The sequence below is a fragment of the Nelusetta ayraudi genome, unplaced genomic scaffold (assembly GCF_046127955.1).
Source record: "Nelusetta ayraudi isolate G7.1 ecotype Tasmania unplaced genomic scaffold, CSIRO-AGI_Nayr_v1 ptg000106l, whole genome shotgun sequence".
Classification (NCBI taxonomy): Eukaryota; Metazoa; Chordata; class Actinopteri; order Tetraodontiformes; family Monacanthidae; genus Nelusetta; species Nelusetta ayraudi.
The window spans coordinates 877,501-905,000 of NW_027466156.1; the positions used below are offsets into that span (position 1 = coordinate 877,501).

The following is a 27,500-nucleotide window of genomic DNA, read 5'->3' on the forward strand; positions in this document are numbered from 1 at the left end:
AGCTTTTATTCCCGCTCCTCCACCGCCTTTCTTTCATCCCACCGCTCCCTTTGCGACGACAACCTGCGTTTTTTTTGGAGAACGACTGATTCTTTCATCCTTTCACCTGTGTGTTCATGTGTGTGTGTCTGTGTGTTTTTCCCTTCTTTTTGCACTAACTATTGAGGTGTTGGTGAGTGGGGGTGGTAGGGGGAAGGAGGAGGGGGTGGAGGTGGCGGGGGGGTGTTGGATGGAAGGGCGGGAGATGAAATGAATCAAATATAAAATGAAGAACCTTGACTTTCTCCACAAGCTCCTACTTACAATTCAGCGGTGGAAGAAAAGAGCTGAATGAACACTGGGAAGGCACAACAGGGTCGTGGCCCCAAAGTGATTGTGCACAAAAGGTGGCGGTGGTGGCAGCGTCTCCTCGTAGCTTTTTGGTGAGAAAAAAAAAAAAAAGCTGAGCGCTTCAGTTCGTCGAGGGTTCTCCAAACTTCACGCTCTGCGCTCAAAGTTGCAGCGGGAAAAAAGAGAAAAGAAAAGAAATAAAAAAAAACAGCCTTTATGGGTGAGCCGAGCTGAGCCCCCCGACCCGCCCGGCCCCCCCACCCCGACACACACATTATGCTAAAGCGGTGGCTGGTAGCTCGCAGGCGCGCTGCCGTTGAATATTCAACGAACACGATGACCATGGCGATAAAATAAGGCTTATTTAAGCGGCCGACACTTGTCCTTCGAGCTTGCCGAGGGAAGCCAAGAGGGAGGGAGGGGGGAAAAAGCAAAAGAAAGGAGGGAGAGACAGAGAGAAAAGAAAAAAAGAGAGAATCCCCACAATGAAAAAGCCGATGCAGAGCACAGCAGAGCAGCGGATGAGCAAATTAAATTCCTCTGCCCGAAAGTCCATCAAAGCGGGGGCGAATAAGTATGCATCTCCGCCGTCACTGAAAAAAGTATTTGGAATTTGATGTGTGGAAGGAAGGAGGTGCTTCTGTGTTCCATTGTGTGGTTGTTTTTTTCCACATACAACTTGTTCTGACCCGCTTTGTTTTTATGCGATCGCACAAAAGAGGTCGCAGAGCGACTGGTTCCACTGGTTTCCACTGGAGAAGATCCAGCCACAAACTTCCCGGAGCCTCCCAATGGGAGGTTTGATCATGATGAGCTGTAACGGTGTTTGACGCACGACACCGCAAAAAACACACAAAACGCACCAAAATCATGCATTGAGGTGACCAGGTGTGACAAAGACCCGACAACAGTTGTGACGGGACAAAAGTCACTTCCAAACATTCACTTAAAAGGATATGGAAGAAGAAACTGCGACATCAAGTGGTCACATCTCAGATTGAAGCGACTTTCACTGCCTCCCCCCCACCAAGCTTGCCAGTGAACTACAGTGGCCTGTACACCCGAACCTGGATAACTCCTTCTTCCACCTGGATTGTCCACACCAGGCTTCCTCAGAAATATGGCGGCTCAAGACCCTTATTGATCTATGAATATTCTTATATATGTATTACAACCATTCTTTTCTCATTAAGATTTTACCCTTATAAAAACAATAAATCAAGCTAAATACTACACACTGGACCTTTAACCGTCCGATTACGATTCTTCACCAGCCATCAAGACGTCTACAACCAGCTAGCTAGCGCTAAACAACTCCGATCCACTAGAGGGCGGAAGTCAACCCACTGCAACTTTGTTGCACTTTCACGTTCAGTCGGTCTGTTCAAACTACCTTTATTCTCAGCCAAAACCCTTCTTTGTCGTGGGTTCCACTGAAGGAAAATAATTCAAAATTGATTCTTCAAAAAGTCAAGTTCTTTTAGTTTCCGTCCTGATGTAAAGTCAGAATCAGAGTTTGAAATCAAGCATACAAACAAGCCATTTGTTGTTTCCGGGACTTTTTTCCTTTCCTTGATTTCTTTTTGGGCTACATTCCAGCGCAGCATGCATTACGCTCCGCCCACCGTTCACGGCAGAACCTCGGAACAAGCGCGGCTGATTCGAATCCCTCCCTTTTTACGAGTCGCATCAATTGAGGAGGAAAGGGCGCAGCATCAAAAGGAAGGGAGAGTATGAGTGTAATGAGAAATTATTTTGAAAAAGCTGACACAAAAAGACAAGGTAACGACCTAGACGGATACAATCAGAGGAAAAACAGAAAAAGAGAGCGAGAAAGGGAAAAAAAATGAAACCTTGCAGGAGGAGCTGTCATGAGCTCGGACTCTCTTCCCTCGACTGACTTCCCTCGACCTCGGAAGTTCGGGTTTGTGGAGAAGCCTCGTTGTGTCTTTATCTGCGAGGAAAAGAAAAAAAAACTAATTTCAGATTTCAGCACCTGCTGCCGTAAAAGATAAAAAAAACTCTGACAAAACAAAAAAAAATGAAAATGAAACCACCACCACCACCGAGGATGAAGAGGAATAGGAGGAAGAGGTGGAATAGGAGGAGGCGGAGCAGAAAACGACAATCAATGCCCCGCTGACGGCATCCTTGGAGAGATTTAATTTTCCCTCAAGTGGTGGAAAACCGTGTTTGTCGCTCGTCCACAAGGTTCCTCCACTTGCAGCAGGCATCTCTCCCTCTCTCTCTCTCTCTCTCCTTCTCCCTCTCTCTCTTCAGCCGCAGTTCAAGTGTCTAATCTTGTGTGTCTCAAGGTTGGAGTCTGTGCAGCAGAAGAAAATTAATAGGAAGGCAAAACACATCAAGTGCCGAGTTTACGTGTTGCGTTTTGCATGCGTGTGTGTTTGTGTGTGAGTGTGTGCAAATGCTAATTTATTGTCTGCAACCGTCAGTGGGTTGGAGAACGGAGCTCAGCTGCTCAGGTTGAGACCCTGGTGGTATGAAAGGGGAGTGCGGCGGAGGGGGAAGTACTTGTTTTTTTAATTGTCACTGAATGGATATACAATCAACGTCTTTACACTCAGATGAGTGTGTGTGTGTGTGTGTGTGTGTGTGTGTGTGTGTGTGTGTGTGTGTGTGCTTGTGTGTGTGTGTGTGTGTGTGTGTGTCCTCTTTTGAGAGAAAACAAAAAACCCCACGTCATCTGTTTGGAAGGAAACTTCAGGTATGCGCGGAAGCAACAGCGAGGAACCAGAACGGGAGGAGAAAGAACGACCATTAGAGGGCACAAACTTTTTTCGTGTTCATTTCGAAACACAATTCTTGCATCGTCGGTTTCCAGAACATTTGACTTAGAGTCCCGAGCAGCAAAAGACCTTCTGATCTCTGCTGTCAAAGAAAGTGCAGCGTTGCAGTGTAGGGCCCCCATGAGGACAAGTGGAGCTTTTACACACACACACACACACACACACACACAGCGCACAGTTGTTTGACTTTAGCTTTACGGCGCAAAAAGACACAAACTCGGCCGCCGATCAGTCGGCGCTGTGGGCGAGACGAGGAAAAAAACAACCTGGGCCGTGATGTTTTTCACCCAGACGTGTCGCTGGCACGTCAGAAAGTGACACACCGACACACACACACTCACACGTGCAGCAACACAATCAGCGCTAGTCGGCCGCGTTTTCCCACATGTGCCGACTTTCCAGATGGCCTCAAAGAGACGACGGGTGATGCCAACATCACACACACACACACACATACACGCACACACACACACACATCGAGGGAGGGAAGTGAAGTGGTGCCCCACCCCGGAGACCCTCTCACCAGGTTTCACGCAGGGATCAAAACAAGAGGAACAAAAAAAAGAGGGAGGTTAAATCAAAAACGGATGCAGGGGGGGGGCTTTACAATGAAAGGGGAGGGGGGAGGAGGCAGGGGGAGGAGGGAAGAGGGTGAAAAAAAAGAAGGGCTTATGGCATCAAAGTGATGCTGAGAGCGTCGGCACGTGTGGTATCACTAGAGCACGCACACGCTCGCACACACGAACACACACGTGCACATACACAAAAAGCCCTCCATAAATATTCCACACCTGCTTTCATGCTGCAGTGTGTTTGGTTGGACTGCAGAGGCAGCAGTTCAAACGACCTGTAGCCACATGAGCGATTCACTTCGGTTCAGTTCGGGTCATTTTTAAACTGATCCCAAAATCTGAACATCAAAATGTATGTATGTATGTATGTATGTATGTTTGTATGTGTATGTATGTGGAAATATACATATACATATATATATATATATATATATATATATATATATATACATATAAATATAAACATATCTCTCTCTCTCTCTAGTCTATATATATGTATAATGTACATATATATATATATATATATGTATATATATATACATATATATATATATATGTATATATATATATATATATATATATATACATTTATATGTATATATATATATATATATATATATATATATATACATATATATATATACATACATATATTTATATATGTGTATATATATATATATATAAATATATATATATATATATACATATATATATACATACATATATTTATATATATGTATATATATATATATATATATATATATATATACATATATATATACATACATATATTTATATATATGTATATATATATATATATATATATATATATACATATATATATACATACATATATTTATATATGTGTATATATATATATATAAATATATATATTAAGGGTGTCAAAGTTAACGCGTTATTAACTCAACGCCGCTTTATCGCCGACAATTTTTTATCGCGTGATTAACGCACACGGGGCTTTTTGAACATTTGGCCATAGCACACAGTCACACGCTTGCAGCCGGCTTGTAAACACAACAAAAAAAGAAAAAGACACTGAGCGTAGACTAACATGGATAAGGTGTCAATTGTAAATGGAAAGTTCCACTTCAAAACCCTGCCAGTGATATGCTCTTCCATTCGGCACCCATGTCAATCAATGTAGTAGTTCACACCAGACGCAAACAGGCGCGCGGCTCCCCTCGCGGATCGCGCCATGCATTTAATGTTAGTTCATTGGACGCAAAGCGCCGAGCGCTTCCATTCGGCGCCCACGTTAATCAATTTGGTGGTTCACACCAGACGCGAACAGGCGCGCGGCTCGCGCCATGCAGTTGTCATTTCGGCGTCTGCTCTATTTTGTGCGCGAGCCGCGAGCGATCCTCGTCAATAGTACAGGAAGTCGCTAAAAAAAAACAAACGAATGACAAATTCGATCATACTTGTATGTTATATTTGTCAGCACATTGTATCAGAGTGCGAGAGAGATTAAACAAATACACACACATACAACTGAATGACACAAACCTGTGCATCTTTTGTTTTGTTAGTAGTACTTGTCATTGCTCCAACACGAATAAACATGCTGCATTTGCAGAAAGCAAGTATTTGCCTACTCCCATGTTGATATGATTATTAAAAAAATGGAAAAAATATCAGTTTACGATATTTTTTCTGCGATTCTGCGATTAATTTACGATTAATCGTGAGTTAACTATGGAAAACCATGTGATTAATCGGATACATTTTTTTAATTGACTGACAGCTCTAATATATATATGTATATATATATATATATATATATATATATATATACTGATACTGACTGGTCAGAAAACCAGTCAGTATCTGGTGTGACCACCATTTGCCTCACGCAGTGCAACACATCTCCTTCGCTAAGGCCTAGATTTTTAGCCCATCCAGATTAGAACTGGATGGCTCTTTTGTAGTCTGAACAGTCACAAACCACATGAAATCCGATTTTTGCAAGATGGATTGAAACCACCTTCGGGAGGTCGTTTTAAATGGCATTTGGACAGATGTATCTCAGTCTGAACGGCTCTCAAGCACACCAATGAGTTTTGACTGTCCGTAAGAGTCAATGTGCCAGACCAGAGAGCGCCATTCCAGGTGCGGAGCTGTAACGTAATGGAGCTATTCTTCTTCTTCTTCAACCGCCGCTGCTGGTTGAAGAAGAAGAAAACAGCAGCAGTCCCTCCCTGGACAGAGGAGGAAGCTCATTGGCTCATCAGTTTGAGGGGAGATAGCTCCATTCAAGCCAAGCTCCAGCGCATGTATGTCAGTGCCGCTGTCGCAATTATATGACGTCAAACAATACACACGCTGGCTATGCACGTGTCTACGAGGCCTATGCTCTGAGGTGGTTGCGACAGCAACCTATCAGATGGGTCAATAATGTGGCCCAGTCTGAACAGAGCCCGATCCCATTTGGACCAATGAAGTCCAAATGGGACACTCCTCTTCAATGGCTGTGCGAAGTTGCTGGATATTGGCAAGAACTGGAACACGCTGTCGTATATATAATCTCAGATTTGTGAAAAATACTGAAAAAGTTTTGGATCTTTGAGTTCAGCTCATGAAAAATGGGAGCAAAAACAAAAGTGTTGTCTTTCCATTTTTGTTCAGTGTATATCATAACTGGACTTGAAAAGCCACCTGGAGCGCCCCTGCAGGTGGTCTGGAACGTCAGAACAGTGGTGGTGGGCGGTCCTTCGAGAGAAGCCCCCGTCGGACCTTTCTGCGGCCGCTAATTGTTGCAGCCATGGTCCAACTCGCCACTCTGCCTCCATCCTTTCTTCTAATTTTTACCTATTACCCTCTGCTTGTGTGCGCTCGTGTGCGTGTGTGTGTGTGCATGTGTGTGTGTGCATGTGCGCGTGTGTGTTTGTGTGGAAGACCTTTTCTGAACTGTGCGGCCATTTATGGAGATTAGATAAAGTTGCCTCTTTTGCGGCTCATTGCCATGCATTAGGCGAACGACAACACACACACACACACACACATACACACACACGCTCCTGCAGGCCGGCCATGTAAACAGAGCGTCTTAAATCGGGGATATAGGGCCAAATTAAAGGTAAAAGCGCCCTTGGTTTTTCTTCTGTCCGTCCCCCCTCCTCCTCCTCCGCCCTGCCCCTCCCTCCGCTCTAATGGATTTTTGATTTTTCCACAGCAGCGGCACAATTAGCTCGTCTTCCTTTTTTTTTTATTAATGACACATTTGCTCCTTTCTTTTCCCCCGCCGCTGTTTATTCTTGTGCTAAATTGGAGAGTGAAGAGGTCTTAAAAGGCGCGCTGCCCCCCACCACCCGTGCCTGTCTGTGTGTGTGTGTGTGTGTGTGTGTGTGTGTGAGAGAGAGAGAGAGCGGGAGAGAGAGAGGGAGAAAATGTTCCCCACGTATGTGAACATACGTGGGGAACATTTGTATTAGCAGCAGCTGATTTGTGTTTTCAATTTGTGCCAGTCTGACCAATAACTGAAGGACCTTTTCTACCTTTTCTTTGTTTTCTTTAGGAGCTGCCGAGACCTTCATCATCTCAACAAACTCACAAATTGAGATTTCCTGGAAGTTCTCTCTTCACACACTGTCTTCTCCGTCTTCTTTCTCCTCCTCATCTTTTTCTCCTCCTCCTCCTTTCTCCTCCTCCTCTTCCTCCTTCTTCCTCTCCTCCTCCTCCTTTCTCTTGCCCCTCTTCTTCTTCTCCTCCTTCGTTTTTCTCCTCCTCTTCCTACCCCTTTTCTTTCTCCCTCTCCTCCTCCTTCTTCTAAGAGGTCCCAGACTCGTCCAATGAGGATGCTCAATGCTCCATTTCCGCGTCCGTTCCCTAAAATCCTTTATTTTAGGGACCTGAGGGACAATTTCACCAAATCTCAAGTGTTGCATTCTGGGATTTCTGCTTTGTACCTCTTTACTTTCCAACAAAAAACAACAAGAAGCAAAAGGACGAGCGGCGCCTCGTGGCAACCGTCAAGCCTTCCCACCTGTCTCGCACTCAAGCGCCGCACTTGGCCTTCACTCAGAGAGACTTTGCTGCTGCCGCTGCTGCTGGTTGACAATTCAGCCTCGTCGCCGACGTCTTTTGTTTCTCACTGCCTCTGTCAGTTCTTTTTAGCATTTTTTCTCCATTTTCCGCCTCCTCATCGCCGCCAGCCGCCCTTCAACTCGAACTCCTCCCGACCACCAGGTGCAGCTTTGTCATCCTCTCAAAACTGCCAAAAAAACCACAAGACAAGAGAGGGAGAGAGAGAGAGTGAGAGAGAGAGAGAGAGAGAGAGAGAGAGAGAGAGAGAGAGAGAGACAGAGAGGTGGGGGCGGGGGGGGGGTTTGGGGGGGTTCGAGCGAGCGCAGCTTCCGTCTTCCTGCCTCCGAGTCCTCGCCAGGAGCTTGCCGGGGCCAAAATATAAAACCCACGACTCGTGGACTTCTACCACTGAGACGTCCGCGGTGAAACCCTCTCAAGGAGCAGATGCTCGCATCCCGGTGACATATGCCTCTCCGAGATGGGGCAGGATGGATGGACGGACGGATGGATGGATGGATGGGTAGGTGGGACATGGAGGAGGAGGAGGAAGATAAACTAGGGGAAGAGAGGACATGGCGGTGTGAGAGCAAGAGAAAGTGGAATTGAAACAAACCGGTGATATTAAAAGTGGGGGGAGGGGAGAAGAAGAAGAGGAGGAGGAGGGGGGATTAAAAATGGAAGATCTCGTAATCTAACGAGGAACCAGGGGAGCGATGACGGAGGGGTTTAAACGGGGTGACCGAGGAGAGCCGGGGGAGGAGGGGGAGAAAGTCGGCTCCTCCATGAACAGATGGCGCTGCAAGTCTGAGATGAGACGGGATATGAAGAGCGGGAGAGGGGAGGAGGGGGGAGGAGGGGGGAGGAGGAGGGAGGCGGGCGGGGGTCCGAGGAGTGAGTTGGCACCGTCGCTTCCTGATTGGGGAAAACGTCTGTGTCCCTGAGCAAAAGGGTGCGAGGAAGTCTCGGACCAAATCAAGATTGAAGATATGGGAAAAAAGGCAGTCCCGGCCCTGGGATTGGTGGAGGTGGAGGTGGAGGTGGAGGAGGTGGTGGTGGGGTGGTATCAGTGGAGTTGATTTGTATTCAACCAGCAGAAGGTTTCATCAGCAAGTCCTTTCAGAGAGTCCACGGTAAACTGGCCTTGGTCTTTCAGGCAAAGAGAAAGGAGCCATAACCATATTTATTATTATCATTATTATTACATACATTGGATTTTTACGAAACTGGGTCGCAAGGACTGCAAAAAAAAAAATTCTAAGTTAAAATGACTTTAATACTCCATCCGCACGCTGGAGTCGGGTTGAGTTGAGTTTCATTTCCAAAAAAGGCTTTTTTAGTGCGTCTACGATAGACAATGTTTGTGTCAACAACAAGAAAGGGTTCATACGCTAATTTTACAGCTAAGACTGTTTTACAGCCTCACATCCCTGAGTGACCGACGATGAAGACGAGGAGATTCACCTTTGTAATGATTCACATGGTTACCATAAAGTTATGGGCAAAGAATGGGTAAAAATGGGTAAAAAAAAAAAAAAAAAAAAACACACAAAGAAAACAAAAAAATGCGAATCAAACCCATCAGTGCAAAGTTTTTCTTTTCTTTCTTTTCTTTTTCTTCAACGGTCCCAGAACTTCTCCACACACACACACCTCAGCTCCCGCTAATCTTTTCCTCTCATCAAAATGTTTTCTGTTCTCATCGCCTGTCATTTACTTTGAAGAAGCAAACACACAAGATACTGTATGTAAAGGCATCACACACACACACACACACACACACAAACATTTCCCCTCGACTAATACGGTTGCAAGGTGAAATCTTTTCATTAAAGCCAACAAACAAACCCCCACATACACACACACACACACACATACACACACACACACACACACACACACACACACACAGGCGTTAGTCTTTCATTAATACACACAAGAATTTAATTAACGACTATTGATAAGCTTTGTCTGTCTTAAGGACGTGTTTGTTTGTGAATATGTCTGTGTGTGTGTGTGTGTGTGTGCGTGTGTGTGTGTGTTGTGCGGTTGAGTGCCGTCGTATCTTAAGGACGTGCTCGTTATGCAGTCATTATATGCCGATGCTCTCTGATTGGCCGGGAGCGGCGGAGGGTGGGGGTGGGGGTGGAGGCAGGATATGAAGCGCGCCGACGGATTAGACGGGGAGTTTTTCTTTCTTTTTTTTAATCATCTTAATTAAGCCAAACTGTTATTTGTTGAATGCGTGGCATTTATAAGTTGCACGGTGACACAAAAGGAGCGCGGCGGCGTATTAATTAGAAACTCAAGAACGGCTTCATTACAAGAATCCGCAAAAGGAGGAGACGGAGAAGGAGAAGCGCTCGAGAGGGAACGAGGTGGAGGAGGAGGAGGAGGAGGAGGAGGAGAGTGCAGGTGGATGCAAAAAAACAACAACAAAACAAGAAACATCAGCGTCATCCAAGCTGGAAAACATCCTGAGAGAGTTTTGAGCAGCTCGAAGCAGAACGTTCAGTCAGACCTCGGCTGCAATTGCACACGCTTCGGCTCAAGACAGGAGAACAGAAGGCCAAACTGTCACCTTTCAACCAGTCTCTAAATATTAAAATCAGAAATACTACATAATAATAGAAAAATAATAGGGCAGGTGTGTTTTCTGAGCATTAAAACATCAAGCTGTGTTCCTACATATCTACATCTTAACTTCTACATCTAAAATATCTCCACCTAAAACTTCTCCATATAAACGTCCACATCTAAAACTCCTACATACGTAAATATCTTTATCTAAACCATCCACATCTGCAGCTGCTGCAATAATAAATACAGTCGTTTTGGGAAGGTGAGACAGATGTGGATGCGAGCTGAAGACCCAGCAGGTGTTTCCAGGTGTTTGGGGTTGGCATCACTAAAACAAACGCACACATGTTTATCAAGTTGTCGCCTGCTCCACCAGGTGCACACACGCAGACACACACGAGCGCAGAGTTTAACAGCTTGCAAGACAAAAAAAAGAAGAGGCCCTTCTCCTCCCCCCCGCCCCAACCTTCGAAGAAATCACAGACGGACTGAAGACGGGAGGAGGAAAAGGAGGAGGAGGAAGAGGAGACACACCTGTTGTTAACTTTTCTCCAGACGGACGTGTGGAAGGAGGAGGAGATCCTGGGGAGTCAGTTGTCAGGCATGAATAATGGATGCAGGATCCTCGGAGACCATGTTCAGACATTAATAATGGATTGGGCTCAGCTGGAGGAGGGGTCAGAGGTCACGGCGGCAGAGTCTACCTGAGGAGAGACGAGCGGCAGCAGCAGCAGCACCAGCAGCGCCGCCAACGGGAACTTAGAGGAGTTGTAGTATCAAAAAACAACAGCAGCAGTTTTACAGCAGTTACAGCAGTGTTGGGCTGGTGTCACTGAGTCAAGGTTCTGTTTTTTTCATGTTTTCATGTTTCATTTCCATTTGTGAATGTTTTTGGATCCGTTTCCTGGAAAGCAGCAGGGATAAGGAAAAAAAAAAAAATGAAAAGACGACTCGAATAACAGGAAGTCGTCCCTCAAGAACACAGGTTGAACCTCCGTCCTGTGACGTCAGCAGTGACGCTAAGTTGTGTGAGAGTTACGTGTTGGATATTTGATATAAATAAATAAATAAATAAATGAATAAATAAAACTTAAGTAAGTGGCGTGGATTTAAGCTGAAGGAGCAAATAGCAGCAAAATCCAGCAGCCACATATCCTGCAACAAGTGGAGCCACAGGGAGGGGGCGCTGTGCTAACTAGTGCTTAACAAAGCAGACAGGCAGTCTCACACACACACACTCACACACACACACACACACACACACACACACACCTTGCATTGCATTGTCTGGTTTGCTCCACTCATCTCATTGTTATCTCACACTCGCACACACACACACACACACACACACACACACACACACACACGCTCTTAAACTAAATGGGTGGCTTGTTGGTGAATCACTGTCATTTAGCAACAAAGACCTCAGCTTGTTGCAACACACACACACACAGACTACATTTACTATGGAACATGTGTGTGAGCCCCCCTCCCCCAACTCTCCCCACCTCTCTCATTCTCACACACACACACACACACACACACACACACACATGCACTCCGTATGGGTGTATAATTACAGTGTGTGAAGCAGCACTAAGGAATAATTACAGAGGCTGCTTGTTGTTGTTGTCGTTGTTGTCGTTGTTTTCCAACAAATAAAACGGCACACAAACAAGATGGAAGGGCGGGCGCCAGGTCAAGACGCCGCCCACTGCCGCTTAAGCCCTGCCCACCCAGGCGGTGCCCTGGGCCTGGTTTCATTCTCTTAACGTTGGAGAACACGTGAAGTAAAATTATGTTCTCAACTGATAACTGTGATCATAGATGTAAGGGAACATTTTCAGCGTTGTTGGCTTTTCAGTGGTAAATGGTCTCCCTGCTGGTCACTCCCAGGTACTGCAGTTCGCATCGACTACCATCCATCTGTCCATCCATCCATCCATCCAGTTTGTTGGGGTTTTTTTGCTGTTGTTTTTTCTGGGTTTTGTGACCCAGCGGCCCCCCCAGCACTCATCCGTGGCTTGAAGGGAAATGGAGTGTGAGGTTTCACAACCACCGTGATTGCCGGGTACGGGCTCGGGAGGAGGGTGGCGGTGGCGATGGGCAGGTGGCGCAAATCAGCAAAGAACGGTGGCGGCGGGGGAGAAAATAAAACGCAGTGTGGGCGAAAGGCGTCCGTTAAATCAACCGTCTAGGGCGGCGTTTTAGTTAGATTCCTGAACACCTGCAAACACTGAGGACGTATCAGCACATCGTCTAAAGGCAGGAAAGGTTTTAAAAAATAGAAATTAGTCGACATCTACATTTAAAATTTCTACATCTAAAACTTCTAAATCTAAATTATCTGCATCTAAAAAATGTACTTGTAAACTTGTAAACTAAACTTCTACATGTAAAATATCAACAGCTAAAACTTCTACATCTAAAACTTCTCAGTTTTAACATCTACATCTAAAACTCCTTCATCTAAATACCTATGTCTAACACTTCTACATCTACATCTGCTGCAATAACAAACAGAGTAGTTTCAGTCCAGAGGAGACAGAGGTGGATGTGAGCTGAAGGCCCAGCAGGTGTTTCCAGGTGTTGATGGAGATGGAACTCAAGCCTTCCTACTTTAAGGAAACGTGTCTTTTACAGTGTTAACAACTGTCTTTTTCTTGTTGTTGTAGTTTTTAGGGGGCGGGGCTTCACTGTAAAAACAAAACATTGTACCCCTAATCACTTCCTCCTAGACACGATTATTTCGGCTCCACTGAGCTTCCAGCCACTTAATGATGAGTGCGTGCTAGCGAGCTAGCGGCGCTAGCAGGGCCTCCCGCTGCTCGCTCGCTCGCTGCGGCCGCCCCTCCACTTCCTCTCTTTCGGCTGGAGCTGGGGAGCCAGGGCCGAGCCGGGGGCCGGAGCCGGGGCCCGGGCGCAGATTTCCCAGCAGCCCCCGGGGCTGTTTTTCCCTGACGTGCCGATGTGAGAGGAAGGGAGGGGGGAAGTCTCCTCGTTCAATTTCAATTAAAAGCAGCGGAGGGCAGCGGAAGGAGGCTTTAATTGATTGTCGTTATGCTCAAGCTGTGCATGCGCACGTGTGTGCGTGCGTGATGTCCTACTTTCCCCCGCTTGATTCCACTGAGCGTCTGTGTTTCCTGAGGAGCGTCCACGCTGCCGCAAATGAACGATACTATCGCGGAGACAAACAGCTCTACCCCCCCCCCCCCCGTTCCGTTTTTGATTATTCAGCGGATTACAATTTGAATTCCGTGGGACAACACGGCGCTCAAAGGTTATTTCCGTGATTTTTTTCTCTTCTTTTTTTTTTTCCGCGGTGACTTTTAATAAAATAAAGTGGGCAAACTCCGACTGTTTGCTCAGCCCCCCCGCCCCCCACACGGTCCGAGAGCTGGCGCCGGCGTGCCAAAGGCTATCATTATAATGCAGCGTGCAAATATGAAAACGTTATTACCGGCGAGCCGATGCTTTGATCCCCCAAAGTGATGGAACAGAAGGAAAAAAAAAGTCCTGTGTGCAGAGTGACGCGGGTCACTGAGCAGATGTGTAGTTCAAAAAAAAGGAACGGGCGCTTTTTCCCCCCATCAACAACTTTGTTTTTTCACTCTTTTTTTCTAATCATTTTTTGTTTGTTCGCTTTATTTGAGTTGGGATTTCTTGTATTTTTTCAATTCAACGTCTCCTCGTCCCTCGCTGGGGCCGAGGGGGGCGTTTTGTGTGGCTGATGAAAGCATTTTGGGGCAAACAAGTTGATTTTTATTTTGTTGTTGTTTCTGCTGTTGTTGCTGTTGTGTCGCTCTCGTTGGCGCTCCACAAGTCCCCACAATGTCTGCGAGTTCAGGGGGGGTCACCGGGGCCTCTCCCGTCTCCGTCCATCCCTTTTGTTCATCCCCCTCCTTTCTTTTTTCTCCCCGACGCGTCTTTAAATTTCACCCCGACTCCTTTCACCCCCAGCCGTATCTCTGGCTCCGGCCTCGTCTCCCTTCATTCTGCTCTTTCTCCCCCTGCTTTTTGTCGCAGCGCGAGTGAAGCGCGGCGATAAATAAAGACAAAAAAAAAAAAAAAAAACCCTGTCAGCTCCGAGGGCGGACCGCCGGCTCTCTGATAGCATTGTTAGTCGCACCGCACCCCCCCTCCACTTCACCTCTCCTCCTCACTCCGCTGCACATCCAGCCCAGGGCTTTTTTTCTTCTCCTCTGCTCTCCGCCGCAGCCGGGCTCGGCGCCAGGGAAGGCGGCTTCGGGGGCCAAGCTGGGACAGGACTGGGGTGGTGGTGGTGGGGGAGGCGGCGGCAACGTTGAGCTAAGCCCCCCGGATCCCGGGGAGCCTGATCTGGCAACCTGGCCCAGCGAAGGGCCTCGGCGGCCGGGCACTACTACGTTGGGGTGGGGGAGGGGGGCCGGAGGGGTCGGCGGAGGCTGCTGGAGGTCTCGGCTAGATTAAGACCTTCTCTCGGAAATTAGCACATACACACACATACACACACACATACATACACACGGCCTCTATTCAACTCTGCCCATGTTGCCCATCAGAGGCAGGAAAGCATGAATAAATACATGAGCGGCATAGAGGCTCCATAGGACCGATAAAAAAGAAAAGGAAGGAAAACATGAATTAGAGGCACTGGAAGGAAGAATGGTAAATTGAAAAAAGAGGGAACAGATGAATAATTTTGATGGGGGATTTTTTTTTTGTACCACAGTAATTGTGATGGGAGTGTGTGTGTGTGTGTGTGTGTGTGTGTGTTGATGAATTATGAAAATCCTTCAAGTCCCTGAGCTCGGGAAATGGAATAATTAGGGGAAGTTGAAGAGCCAAGTTTGGAAATTAAAGCAAAAAGGATATAAAAAAAAATAAAGGGCTGGGAGGTCTGCGAGTTCGCGGACGGGCGGCTTTATGCGTAACTGTGCGACAACAGAGTGACAACAGTGTGACAGTGTGGACGGAGACAAAACGACCAGAGCCTCTGCGTCACTGTGGCTCAGGTCCACTTCCACACTGTCGCCCCTTAAGAAAAACATCAACTCGACCGAACTTTTAGATCAGCCGAGTTGATGTCCAACTTCACAACTCTCATAAAACATTGTGGTTCCAAAGCCAGCGTCCCAGATGTTAGGAAATGAAGAGAAAAAAAACGCCCACCAATGCGCTTGTGCCGCCTTTTATGGAACAAAAGGTTCACATTGCTTCATTTTGTTTCTTATACTTTTGCTTGGTGTCCAACTTGTTGAACAATTTCTTCCCACCTTTATTGCACCTGAAGCTGAAGCAAAGAACATCTCGGAGTTTGTCAACTGTAAAACAGACAGACGGACGTGAGGAGGCGACGCCCGGCTGCTTCATTGGGCGCCGTCAGCTTTTATTTTTTCACTTTGCGGCGGCCACGGCTAATACCTGTGTTTTAGCTGGAGCAGCCTGGCTAGCAGCTATGTCTGCAATAAGACCCCCCGACACCCCTCCCTTTTTTTTTTTTTTTTTACTTTACACCACCTCCTACCTCTTCAGCTGGACTATACTGCGCTTGGGTAGTCAAAGTGTGTGTGTGTGTGTGTGTGTGTGTGTGTGTGTGCGCGTGTCGGCGCTCTCAGAAAGGACCCTGGGACCCTCCTCGACAGTGAGAGCTTTTAGCTCTTCTTCGCTAATGTCCTGAATAATGGCATCTTGATGGAGAGAGTAGGTAGAAAAAAAGAGAAGGGGGGGGGGGGCAGAGAGTGTGTATGGGGGGTAGGGGGGCAGAAGGGGGGGTAGTGATGGTGTGTATGGGGAGGGTGATGTGGGGGGCCCCCACATCCATCGGACCTCCATCAGCCCACTGTCGCCTGTCATTATTCCCTCTCTCCCTCCCTTTTATTTTCATTATTCCCCTCTTTTTTCCCCTGCCTCTCCGTTTTTCAGAATGGGCGGCAGAGAGAGAGAGAGAGAAAGAGAGACAGAGAGAGACAGAGAGAGAGAGAGAGAGAGAGAGAGAGAGAGAGAGGCATCTCAGAGGGTGTTCCAACCTTTTAGAAAAACAAACTTATGATGCCTCATAGTGTGAGGAGAGAGATAGAGCGAGAGAGTTAAATTAGTCCTCCCAGGATTCAGAGAGAGAGAGAGAGAGAGAGAGGGAGAGAGAGAGAGAGAGAGAGAGAGAGAAATCGGCTGTTGAAACGAGCAGAGCAGAAAGTTTCCAAAGTTGGATTTCATTGTTTTGTTTCTTTGCACAAAGGTTTGCTTTTTGATTTCTGGCAGTTCTGACCAAACAATCTATTGTTATAAGACCACAAAAAACCCCACCTACTCCACCCCCCACCCCCCGCCCCGACAGGTGGCATCATCGGGGGCTCCTTCTCTGCAAAACAGGTGGTTCCTGTTTTGCAGTGCGACACTTTGCTGATCTGAGATCAGATCCACTGTGTTTAGCCCTCTGTTGACAGCCCGCAGTCTAAACTGATGATTTCATGGGAACAGATACCCAGAGAGCGGAGCCAAAGCCTGATTGGGGTCATGTGACCCCTAACTCCAGAGAGGTACTCCGCTCTGCCCTTTGTGACATCACAAAGCAAGCAAGGACCAGTCACCGATGAACTTTTCCCACCTTCACGGACGTCGTTTAAAGGCATCGTCTGCTATTTTTGAACCACGAATAAAAATCCCGAAAAACAAAGCAAGCGTTTGTTGCGTCACTCTTCACTTTTCTCTTTTTCTCTTCTTTATTTTTACCCCCGAAATGATGTCAATTTCAATGGTGTCACGGAAGTTGTTTTTCGTCTCATTCAGGCTGCTGGCGGGGGGGCCGAATTCTGGTGGTGAGTGTGTGCGTGCGTGTGTGTGTGAGTGTGTGCGTACGTGCACGGTGCTGTGGGGAAAAACAAAAAAGAAAACACAGTGACAGGCAGATTCTCCCTCTGTCTGTCTGTCTCTACATTCCTGTGTGTGTGTGTTTGTGGGTGTGTGCGTGCGTGTGCATGTGTGTGTGTGTGTGTGTGTGTGTGTGTGTGTGTGTGTGTGTTCCGTCGACGAGCACTCCCTCCCCCAGCAGGGGGTTCACTGCCTCATCAGTCAAGCAAACACAGTGGAGGTCAACAAGTTGAACATTAATACTGTGATTTTCTGCTGCTGACTGTTGAAACAGAATCATTTCTCAGCGTTCGTCCATCACAGCCGAGACAAAGCAAAAGCACAAGTCCATAATTGTGAAAAAATCTATCTAATTTTTTTTTTAAAATCTGCACTGAAATCTGGTTAAGATAAAAAAAAAACTTTTAATTCCTTGTCCTGTTTCAATTACTACACCTGCCTTGTTTCTATGTTGTTTTTTTGCCTTGAGAGCAATATTTTTAACGTGTGTGTGTGTGTGTGTGTGTGTGTGTGTGTGTGTGTGTGTGTGTGTGTGTTCCATACAGTTTTATTTTCCAGCCAATTAGAGCACAAAAAATGCCACACAATCAGCTCGGAGCTTTGCCCCAGCCCTCCACCCCTCCTCCTCGCTAACCACGCCCCCTTTAAAACCTGGATTGTCTTTTTATTTATTATATATTCATATATATTAAAGCGCGGTTTAAAATGCGGGCGCTGCCTCTTGATCCGAGTGTGTATTTTTGTTTGTTTCTTTTAATGCCATCAACTTCGGCACGGTTCCAAAAGTGGGTCGCAGCATTTTGGACAATAACAATATTTGAACAATAACAATAAATGAAAGAAACGCAATAAAGGCAACAAAAAAAGTGTGAGAGCTCGTTCGTTTTTTTGTTTTTTTTTTTGTTTTTTTTAAAATAATAATTATAATAAAAGAAAAAAGATGCGGGCCTATTTGCGTGCAGCCTGTGCGCCATCATCCCTCCATCCATTCATCCATCCTCGGGCGGGATACACTTGTTCGGCTTCAAACATTTCTCCTCAATTCCCCGGCACGGCACGGCACGGCTCGGCTCGGCACGGCAGCGCTTGAAACGGCGGTCCAAGTTCGTGCGGGCGGCGCACGAAGAGTCCCCGTGCGTCATTAAGAGGACGCGGACGATGAGAGTGAGTGTGGATGAGAAAAATGACTTTGGTTTTTTTTCCTCCCGCGGTGTTGAAGTTGATTTCCACCACGTCCCCCGGAGCGCACACACACCTTTGCACGAATAATGCAGGGCACGTTTTTTTTTTATATATATATATATATTTGTATACGTGTGAAACTATTGGGAGACTTGAGCGGCTGCGCGTCAAATTTTACAAGGTAAAGCAAAAAAAAAAAAAAAAGAAGAAGAAGAAGAAAGAAAATAAAATAAAAAATCGATGCAAAATTTCTACAAAATTGCTACAATTAAATTATCACAATTTCTATTCGTTTGTGCGTTGTGTGTGTCCGTGCGACTGCATTGTGGGCCGGTGTGTGTCCACACTGGAGGAATGTTGTGTGGTCGTCCGGGAATTCATTCACAGCGTGGGGTCGTTTAGGACCTTTTCATTTAAAAAAACAAAACAAATGTGATTTTGCTCTGGAGTGAATCGGCGCTTCTTGCAGGGCCTCAACGCGCTTTCTCAGAAAATTCTATTCAAACTCAAGAGAATTATTTGATTGTTGGTGGTGGGGTAAATTCCTGTGTCCCCCTGCGGGTCGGCATGCAGTCACGGAAATTAAAAGGTGCGTCCGCTGAACGCAGACGCCGTGATCTCCAGCACGGACGCATCTCAACTTCTTCCATTTATTGTAAGTAAAAGTGTCATTTACTATAATATTCGGTATTTATGGACTGATGGACACGGCGTGCAGAGAAGGGGCAGACGTTTTCCAGTGGGGCGCACACACATGCACGCAGAAAGAAAGCAATTCAGTCGGCAAAAAAAAAAAAAAAAAACATTAAAAAGGCAAAGCAGAAACACTCAAATGCGGAATTTATTGAGGAAGAGCGCGTAGTTACCTGGAAACAGGAGAGCAAAACAAAAATAACGTGACAAAAGTGACAACAATCGTCCAAATAACTCTCCTCATCACAATCTGTGCCTTATCAATATACCGGATTTTATCCGGAAAAAATAAAAACAAATGTTTAATTTGCCCCGTCGTTAAAAAGAATGCACATGTTTTTATTTGTCTTTGAAGAAAATAATAATAAAAACTTTGTCTCTATCTAATGTACGTGTTTTCTCCGAAAACGCAGGGTTGGTTTTTCCTTTCTTTCTTTCTTTCTTTCTTTCTTTCTTTCTTTCTTTCTTTCTTTCTCGCACCTGATCCTCCTGCTTTCCTTGCGCGCTGCCCGTCCGGAGGGAAGGGGGCGCTCCTTTTATATATATATATAATTCCATATATATATATATATATATATATATATATATATATATATATATATATATATATATATATATATATATATATATATATATATATATATATATATATATGGAATCCCAATGTCCTCCCCATCTCTCCCCCGCCAGCCCTCTCCACCCACTAGCACCCCACCGCCCCCACCCCGCCGCTTCCGCCTCCTTATTGGTCGGGTGGAGCCGTTACCTCACTCCGGGGCCGGTGACGCAACGTCTTGGCGTGTCCTTCATGTGCGCCTCGTCTTGAGTCTTGCCCGCGAGTCTTTTGCCGCCGTCGCTGCGGAGCGGAGCAGCAGCAGCAGCAGCAGCAGCAGAGGAGAAGGGGTGCGCTCGATAATAGACACAGCTCATCCCGGGAGGAGAGCGGAGCGAGCGAGGTCCCCTCTCTTTGCTCTTCTATAAATCTCAGTCTCTCTCTCTCTCTCCCCCTTTCTCTCTCTCCTTTTCTCTCTCTATCTCTCCCTCTCGCGCACACGCTCTCGTGCCCGCCCGCGCATACGTCTCGCCCACTCCCTCCCTCCCTTCTGGTTTGGTGGTGAAAGTGCGCCGCAGATCTTGGAGCGCGGATCCCTCTCCCCGTGTTTTCTCCCCGAGAAGCGAGTCGACGGACAAGTGAGTACGATCGGCCTGCGATTCAGCTCCTTTTTCTGGAGATTGTTGCGCGCGTTTGTGTTTGTGTGCAAGCGTGTGTGATTTGTCCGTCGTGTTAGTGTGAACTTCGCCTTCGCTGCTAGAACACGGCACCATCCCTCCCAACCCGGATCCGGACGGTTTAAAGCAGTTTTTTTTTTTTTTTTTAATTAAATGTAGTATTATTAATGAAATATTTCCATCTTACAGTATATCCCGCCCTCACACGCCGTTTGCCCTGTATTTTAAATGTGACGCGAGCAAAATTCAACCTTGATTTTGTTTCGTTTTTTAAAGCGACTTTGTGCGTCACTCACTCCGGCTCTCACTTCTGTGCCGAGTTCAACTTCTCGCACCTGCCGTGGCGATTCGAAAAAATATATATTTAAAAAAGACCAACAAAAAAACAAGCCGTCGCAACCTGTTTAACGTCTCTGGCGTAACTTTGCGATGAAAGTGTTTTTGTCGAGAGCCGAGTTGAGATTTTAAGTAACATTTGCGTGTATTTAAAAGTTAAATCATTTTCTCTTTTCAGCTCGGCAATACGATCATTTGGTGAAAGAGGACTTTTTTTTTTTTTTTTTTTTTTTTCCAATAAAAGAGAATTGTCCGACGACTGAATACACCACGCGCGATATTTGTCACTCGTGGTGCATTTTACGCTGTGCGTAAAAAGTGAGAGCAGCGCTTCTCTCCGCTCCGTGCGCGCAGCAGCCCGACGCAGACAAGTGAAAACGGCCGTCAACTCCATTTCCAAACCGTCCGTACGGACCCAGAGAGTGGCAACAGTTTGATTTATGCCTCAGGTGTCTCCATGAAAGCACTTGAAAAGGGTCAAACTTCAGTCTTGCCTTTCAAAAAAAAAAAAAAAAAAAAAAAAAAATATCCAGAGAAAGTCTTTCAATTGTCTGAACAAGTGTAGGAACAAGAAAAGAGGAAAAAATAACCTTCTTTGTAAATGATTTTCCATTTCCAGTTAATTCGTCGGCCACTTCCCATTTCGGGTGTAGCATGTGCAAGGGGGGCCGAGTTCACTCCCGCTCTCCACCGAGTTCTGATTAAAATAAGGTTTGTAGTTTCACACAAAAGCCACACACACTTTCTCACATCTCCTTTCGCTGCTAACCGTGTGCGACACGTGACGTCTATTTGCGACGCTCACCGCCTTGGTGCGGGTCCAGCTCTCAGTTCTTCCGGAGTCATAGCTGCAGTATGAAACAATGAATCTACCTGTCGGTTGCCTCACATTTTCCTCCCCGCCACCCCCTACATCCCAAAGAACAAACAAGGAACTCTCGTCGTACCTCGACCCGTTGTCCGCTTGGACATTTTCACCACGCACGGCGATTTCAAAGTTTGCTGGATCTTTGCACTGTCCCCCTAATCTGGACTCTCACGGTGTGTAACACAAAGAGCACAGTGTGTACGCAAGTGGGGCTTGTGTGTGTGTGTGTGTGTGTGTGTGTGTGTGTGTGTGCGTATGTTTGTGTGTGTGTATCTGGGTCACTGCCGGCCACTGAACGCCTCCCCGTCCACAGCAAACAACTCGCAGGTCCTCCTGGTCAAAGTTTCTTTTCCCCCGACAAAAGACATTGTGGCGCTTTTAGTCGATTTTTTTCTGTGGGAGGTCCACACAACACAAACACACACTCAAATTTACAAACGCACCGGCTCTGTCAAACTGTCATGATGAGCAGCTTTAATTTGTGAGATATTTCCCTAGGCTGGACCCCGGAGACACTCGCAAAGCAGATGCAAAGCGCTTAACTTTCCTGCCAGTGTGTGTGTGTGTGTGTGTGTGTGTGTGTGTGTGTGTGTGTGTGTGTGTGTGTGTGTGTGTGTGTGTGTGTGTGTGTGTGTGTGTGTGTGTGTGTGTGTGATTTCATGAAGAGGCAAACACAGCGGCGACCTCGCAAAAGACACGCATACACATACACACACAGAGCTCTTTTTGTATTTCATTTTTTAGAATGATAAAAATTGATCTGAACAGGGGTACTCGGTGTGATCTCTGGTGTCTAATGGTTGAAATCCTGGTACACACAATAAAAGCAACACAATTCCTTTTAAACTCACTGCTGTGATGCTAGAATAAAACCACAATTACATTGCTGCTTTTTCCCAAAGAAAAGCTCACGGAGATGAGTCTTGTCTTACTACAAGGAAAAGACAAAGGGAGCATCAATTGCTGTTGCCGTGGATGGCTTATAATACCTATTTCGTCGCTCTGGATTTTCCCAGACCGACGAGAGGTGTACGCAAATGTCTGAGAGTAGTCTTGAAACTGCAGAGACTACTTTCACTTCTCACACCACATTTTTCTACCTCGGCTGTTGTGACCGCAAGTTGTGCTTTTGATGCCAAAAAAATTAAAATCTTTCATCGGTGCAGTTTGTCAAGAAGATTATTACAGTCAAAGTCTCTCTGTCTGTCATTGGCCAGATCCAGATTGGAAACCTCTGTTGTCCCCTACTGTGCGTGTCTGTGAGGGACCCTGGGTCATGTCCGTTTAGCTGCCCTGCGTGATGCCTGATCATGACAGCGCCACCCTGCTAACCAGACAGACAAAGCGCAGACGCGTCGACATCGGGGTGAAGAGGACGGTGGGCAGCGTGATCTTCGCCCGCGCTAGGGAGACCCTGCTGGAGCGCATCAACCAGTCGCACGCCATGGACCAGGACGGTGACTGCCCACTGGTGGGCCACGGCCCGTCAGCGGCGGCCAACGGCGACAGCGAGAAGTCCAACGTGCTGCGGAAGCTGCTCAAGAGGGCCAACTCGTACGAGGACTCCATGATGCCCTTCCCGGGCGCCACCATCATCTCACAGCTGCTGAAAAGCAACATGGGCAAGAACGGGGGCAGTGACTCGGGCTTCCAGGTACTTGATTCAGGAAGTCCTGAACTTCCTCGCTGGCACTCCGACTTGTCTCTTGCTAGGTGGCAAATAACGGAGTCTTTCTCTTTGCACACAGGGGAGCGGTAACCTGTCCAGCGGCGGCTCGGAGATCCAGGCCGAGGACGGCTGCAGCAACTCCTCCCGGGAGAGGGACAGTCCCTCCGACTGCCTCTCCCCGGGGCCTCCCCTCCCTCCGCCACCCTCCTCCTCCTCCTTCGGGAGGCAGCAGCCGCACAACTCGCACGCTCCCTCACAGCCGCTCTCCCTCTCGTCCTTTGACCTGGACCGACTGTCAGACGAACACCTTCGTGCCAAGCGGGCCCGGGTGGAGAACATCATCCGAGGTATGAGCCACTCCCCGCTGGTCCGGCCAACTGCCGGGGACCACAGCCAGGAGGCCAACAGGGACAACGAGGGTGGTGGTAATAGCGGCGGGGGTGACCACAGGGTGGACAGCAACGGCCACGACCACCGACGGAGTGATGGCCCTCCCTCCGTCCTCAGCTCCCCAGGATCACGGGGTGGCCCAGTGAACGCAGGAGAGGTTTACCGGGAGAACAAGCGGAAGCAGCGGCTGCCACAGCAGCAGCACAGCTTCACCCAGCTGGTCTGTTCCAGGCAGGAGCAGCGGCAGGAGGAGAGGCGGCAGCTCAAACTGCAGCTGGAGGACATGCAGGTCAGAGGACGTGACTCATCCTCGCCAAGTAGGTCCTCTGGTTTTCTGCTCGCGGTTGACATTCTCCTCTCCTCTTTTTATATTTTCCAGAAACAGCTGCGCCAGCTCCAGGAGAAGTTCTACCAGATCTATGACTCTGAGACCGAGGAGGAGGAGGAGAACGGCGAGAACGGAGAGGCCGACCGGGTCAGGGAAAGAGAGGAGGACGGCAACTTGTCCGAGGACAGTATCCGCTCCGACGGCCTGGAGGAGAGGCACCGGGACCGCGGACGCAATGGCCACGATGATCTGTCCGATCTGGACCCGGGCCTGTTCCTGGACCGGGCCAGGGCGCTCCTCCGGGAGCAGGCCCTGATGAACGGCGAGATGGAGGAGGATCTGGACGGAGGGAGGGTGGAGGAGGAGGTGAGGAGTGGTGGTGAGAGGGCGATGAAGAGGCGAGGAGGTCGGCACCTTGCTGAGACGCTGAAGCAGGAGCTGAACTGCGCCGTGTCACAGGTGGTCGACACCGTGGTCAAGGGCTTCTCGTCGCCCAAGCAGGCTGCCGCTGCGGCCGCCGTCCACCACATGGGTTGCCACACCAGCACGCCAGCCGCGCCTTCCTCCTCCTCCAACTCCTCCTCCTCCTGCCCACCGCCGTTCGCCCCGCTCCATTCCCTCACTCCGGACTCACGCTTCAGCGGCGGCGGCGCCCTCGCCCTCAGCCTGAACGGCGACGGCAGCCCCACCCCGAACTACCACTCGGCCAACCAGAGGCTCCACTGCTTTGGCGATGTCATCGTGCCCAGCCCTCTGGACTCATTTGGCGGCTTGAGCGGCCGGCTGAGTGGCGTGCCCACGCCCAATGACCAAACCGAGGCGCTGCCACTGGTGGTGCGCAAGGGTGGCAGCGGCGGCGGTGCGGGCGGTGGCGGTGAGGTCGTCAACCTCTCAGCCTCGCTGCCTCCCCCTCCTCCCCACCATCCTTCCCTACACGCCCCGCTCACCGCCTCACTGGGGTTCAGCCCCCCGTCCTTTCGCCACCCGTTCCCCATCCCCCTCATGGGCTACCCCTTCCAGAGCCATCTGGGCGGTGGAGACGGCTACCCTCCTGGACCCAAGGACCACCACCGGTCCTCGCCCGACTCCATGGACATGAGCCGGGAGACAGTCAGCCTTAGGACCAAGATGGCTGCGCTGGGGGGAGGCCACCTGGGCCACCATCACCACCACCACCATCACCACCACAGGCAAAGCTCCCCCAGCCACCAAGAGGCTTTGTCCTTGTCCCTGATCAAGTCCGAGTGTGGCGACCTGCAGGACATGTCCGACATATCGCCCTTCTCCAGCAGCACCGTATCCTTCCACCAAAGGTTTGTATGTTCAAGAAAAAGAGACGAGCATGGTGGTACTCTAGGTACCACGACACGGCACACAGGGCATGCCACTTTTTAAAACCTTCCGGTCAAAGCAAATAGGCCTTGTGTGTTTTGTTGGTAGACTGTAGGTTAAAGTGGAGATGGCACATTGAGTTCTCTGTTGCCTGTCTTTGTCTGTTCACAAATCATGCCGAAGTTACCATGAACCTATAAAAAAGCTAAAGATTTTAGCAATTTCAGTAAAAAAAAACAAAAACAAAAAAAAACGAGACAAACAAAAAGATATTATGCTCAGTCTTTATATTATCTCTCAGTTATTTGACATCAAACCAAAATCAAACAAACTGCAAAACTTGCACCTCACACCCCGAAATTCACAACCCACATCTACGCGGCAACTAATTCGGTAACACATTTCTGCAATCCCAGTTGAAAGACAAAGATCACACGGATGCACACATTCCGTAATAGTATATAAAAAAGGAATTCCAATAAATTAAAATGACAAAATTACTATTAAGTACGGGATTTGGACTTTTTTTTAAATTGCAAGGACTTTTTATAATGCCATCAAAACGTGATGATGCCGTTCAAAGGAAGCGGCGAGGAAGGTCTTTAATGACATAAATCAATCTGCATTAATTGGCTCCTCAGCCAACCCGCTTTGTCCGCCGGCCGAGTCGGCGGGGAGGATGAAACGGACGGCAGCGCCGCCGGGGTGTCAGGACCAGGGAGGAAGATTAAACAGGTCGCACGCTGTTCCCTCTGGCGCTTTTAAGTTGCGTGCTGCAGGTTTTTTTGCGGCGTGCGCTGTCGCTGCGAGGAAGGCGAGTCATCACAGACTTCGTACACGAGCGGTCAAAGCAAATTATATTTCACTGCCTCGGAGTGTGTTTGTGTTTGTGTGTGTGTGTGTGTGTGTGTGTGTGTGTGTGTGTGTGTGTGTGCGCGCGCGATATCTACTATGTTCATCTCTTTAAGGTTTTTTATCTGCGGCCCTCCCTCCCATTGTCCATCTCATCTTCTGGCCCTGTTTGCCGGCCTTCAGTTGCTCGGCAGCTGTGTGTGTTTTGCCTTCTTTTATACCACACACATGCACGCACGCACACGCACGCACGCACGCTCACACACACACACACACACACACACACACACACACGCTCTTTTCATGACGTGTGCATGTGGACAGGTGTTTGCAGGTACCTGTTTATCTTTTTGGTCCCTAACCTTTCATATGAAGAGGGCTTCTCCTCGGCGACGCACACAAAAACACACAAAAACACACACACACACACACACACACACACACACACTTTGGCTCAAACAGGCAGGGAGAACAAAGTGAAGAGGGGAAAATAAGACTTTGAACCCCACCAATAGGAACTCCTTGCAGCTGCGACGGCGATCACAGTCTCGCCCCTTCAAAGCCAATTTTCAGATGTCGCTTTAATTAAAGAACAAAAACAAAAAAGACAAGAAAAGAAAGGAAAGACGTAAGTGAAGTGAAGCGCCTCTTGATCCTGCTGAGCCGTTTCATTCCAAAATGCTTTGGCCCCATTCATTCAGACGGAAGAAAAGAAAACATCTTTGAAAAATTGGACATTAGTATTTCAAAGATAGCCGTCAGCCTTTAGCCCCACCCCTTGCTGTTTTGATGGTAAAATATTCAGAAGATTTTGGTTTAATTATAATAAACCACAATGATTTTTCATACTGCACTTCTACCCACTTGCATTAATAACATTATATCCTAAATAATGTTTTGTATCTATTTTTCAAAAAATGGATTTATCAACAAAAAAAAAATCTGTTTCATTTTAATTTTTTTCTGAAGTGACTCTGGACATTCTTGGAGTTTGCTTCATGGAATTTAGTGGCTTTAAATTTTAGTCGCTTGTCGAGAAAATGTATACAAACTACACAAACAACCTTTTTATCAGCTCTAGTGTGCCACTCTTCCATCAACAGCCTCTTTTTAAAGTGGAATTTTAGTCAATTTGTCAGTGGGCAACGTTTCATTTTAGTGTTTTACAGGGGTCGGTGTACACACACACACACACACACACACACACACGCACACACGCAGGTTTGTTTATCTTTAATCCCTTTGTACAGGGCTGAGCAGATGTCCCCCCATTCATTTATGAATTTATCCCCCCCTCCCAATCTATTCTCTCTCTCTCACACACACACCTGGTAGCAAGGTCAAGTTACAGCTGATACAGTGAGTCCTGGATAAAACACACACACACACACACACACACACACACACACACACGTCCGCAGATGTGAATCAGGATGAACAC

At 47.5% G+C, this 27,500-nt stretch overlaps 1 protein-coding gene and 1 long non-coding RNA gene across 3 annotated transcripts in view; one reads left to right on the forward strand and one right to left on the reverse strand.

The window, feature by feature from the left end:
• The window catches only part of LOC142903095 (uncharacterized), a 179,007-nt gene extending 158,917 nt beyond the window's left edge, over positions 1-20,090 (reverse strand). The window contains exons 1-3 of the long non-coding RNA XR_012929189.1: positions 19,821-20,090; positions 10,865-11,034; positions 2,184-2,284 (exon numbers count right to left, since the gene is read on the reverse strand). This is a non-coding gene — a long non-coding RNA (uncharacterized LOC142903095). The remainder of the gene's footprint in view (positions 1-2,183; positions 2,285-10,864; positions 11,035-19,820) is intronic.
• A 19-nt stretch (positions 20,091-20,109) lies between these two features.
• prox1a (prospero homeobox 1a) overlaps positions 20,110-27,500 on the forward strand; it is a 26,152-nt gene continuing 18,761 nt past the window's right edge. Inside the window, exons 1-5 of one of the 2 annotated variants that reach the window (XM_076048541.1) lie at positions 20,121-20,245; positions 21,240-21,331; positions 22,706-23,142; positions 23,237-23,836; positions 23,927-25,171. In XM_076048541.1, the coding sequence (XP_075904656.1) occupies positions 22,789-23,142; positions 23,237-23,836; positions 23,927-25,171 (2,199 nt within the window). In that variant the 5' untranslated portion in view covers positions 20,121-20,245; positions 21,240-21,331; positions 22,706-22,788. Of the gene's footprint in view, positions 20,246-21,239; positions 21,332-22,705; positions 23,143-23,236; positions 23,837-23,926; positions 25,172-27,500 lie in introns of both variants that reach the window. The other variant, XM_076048540.1, reaches the window with a different exon arrangement.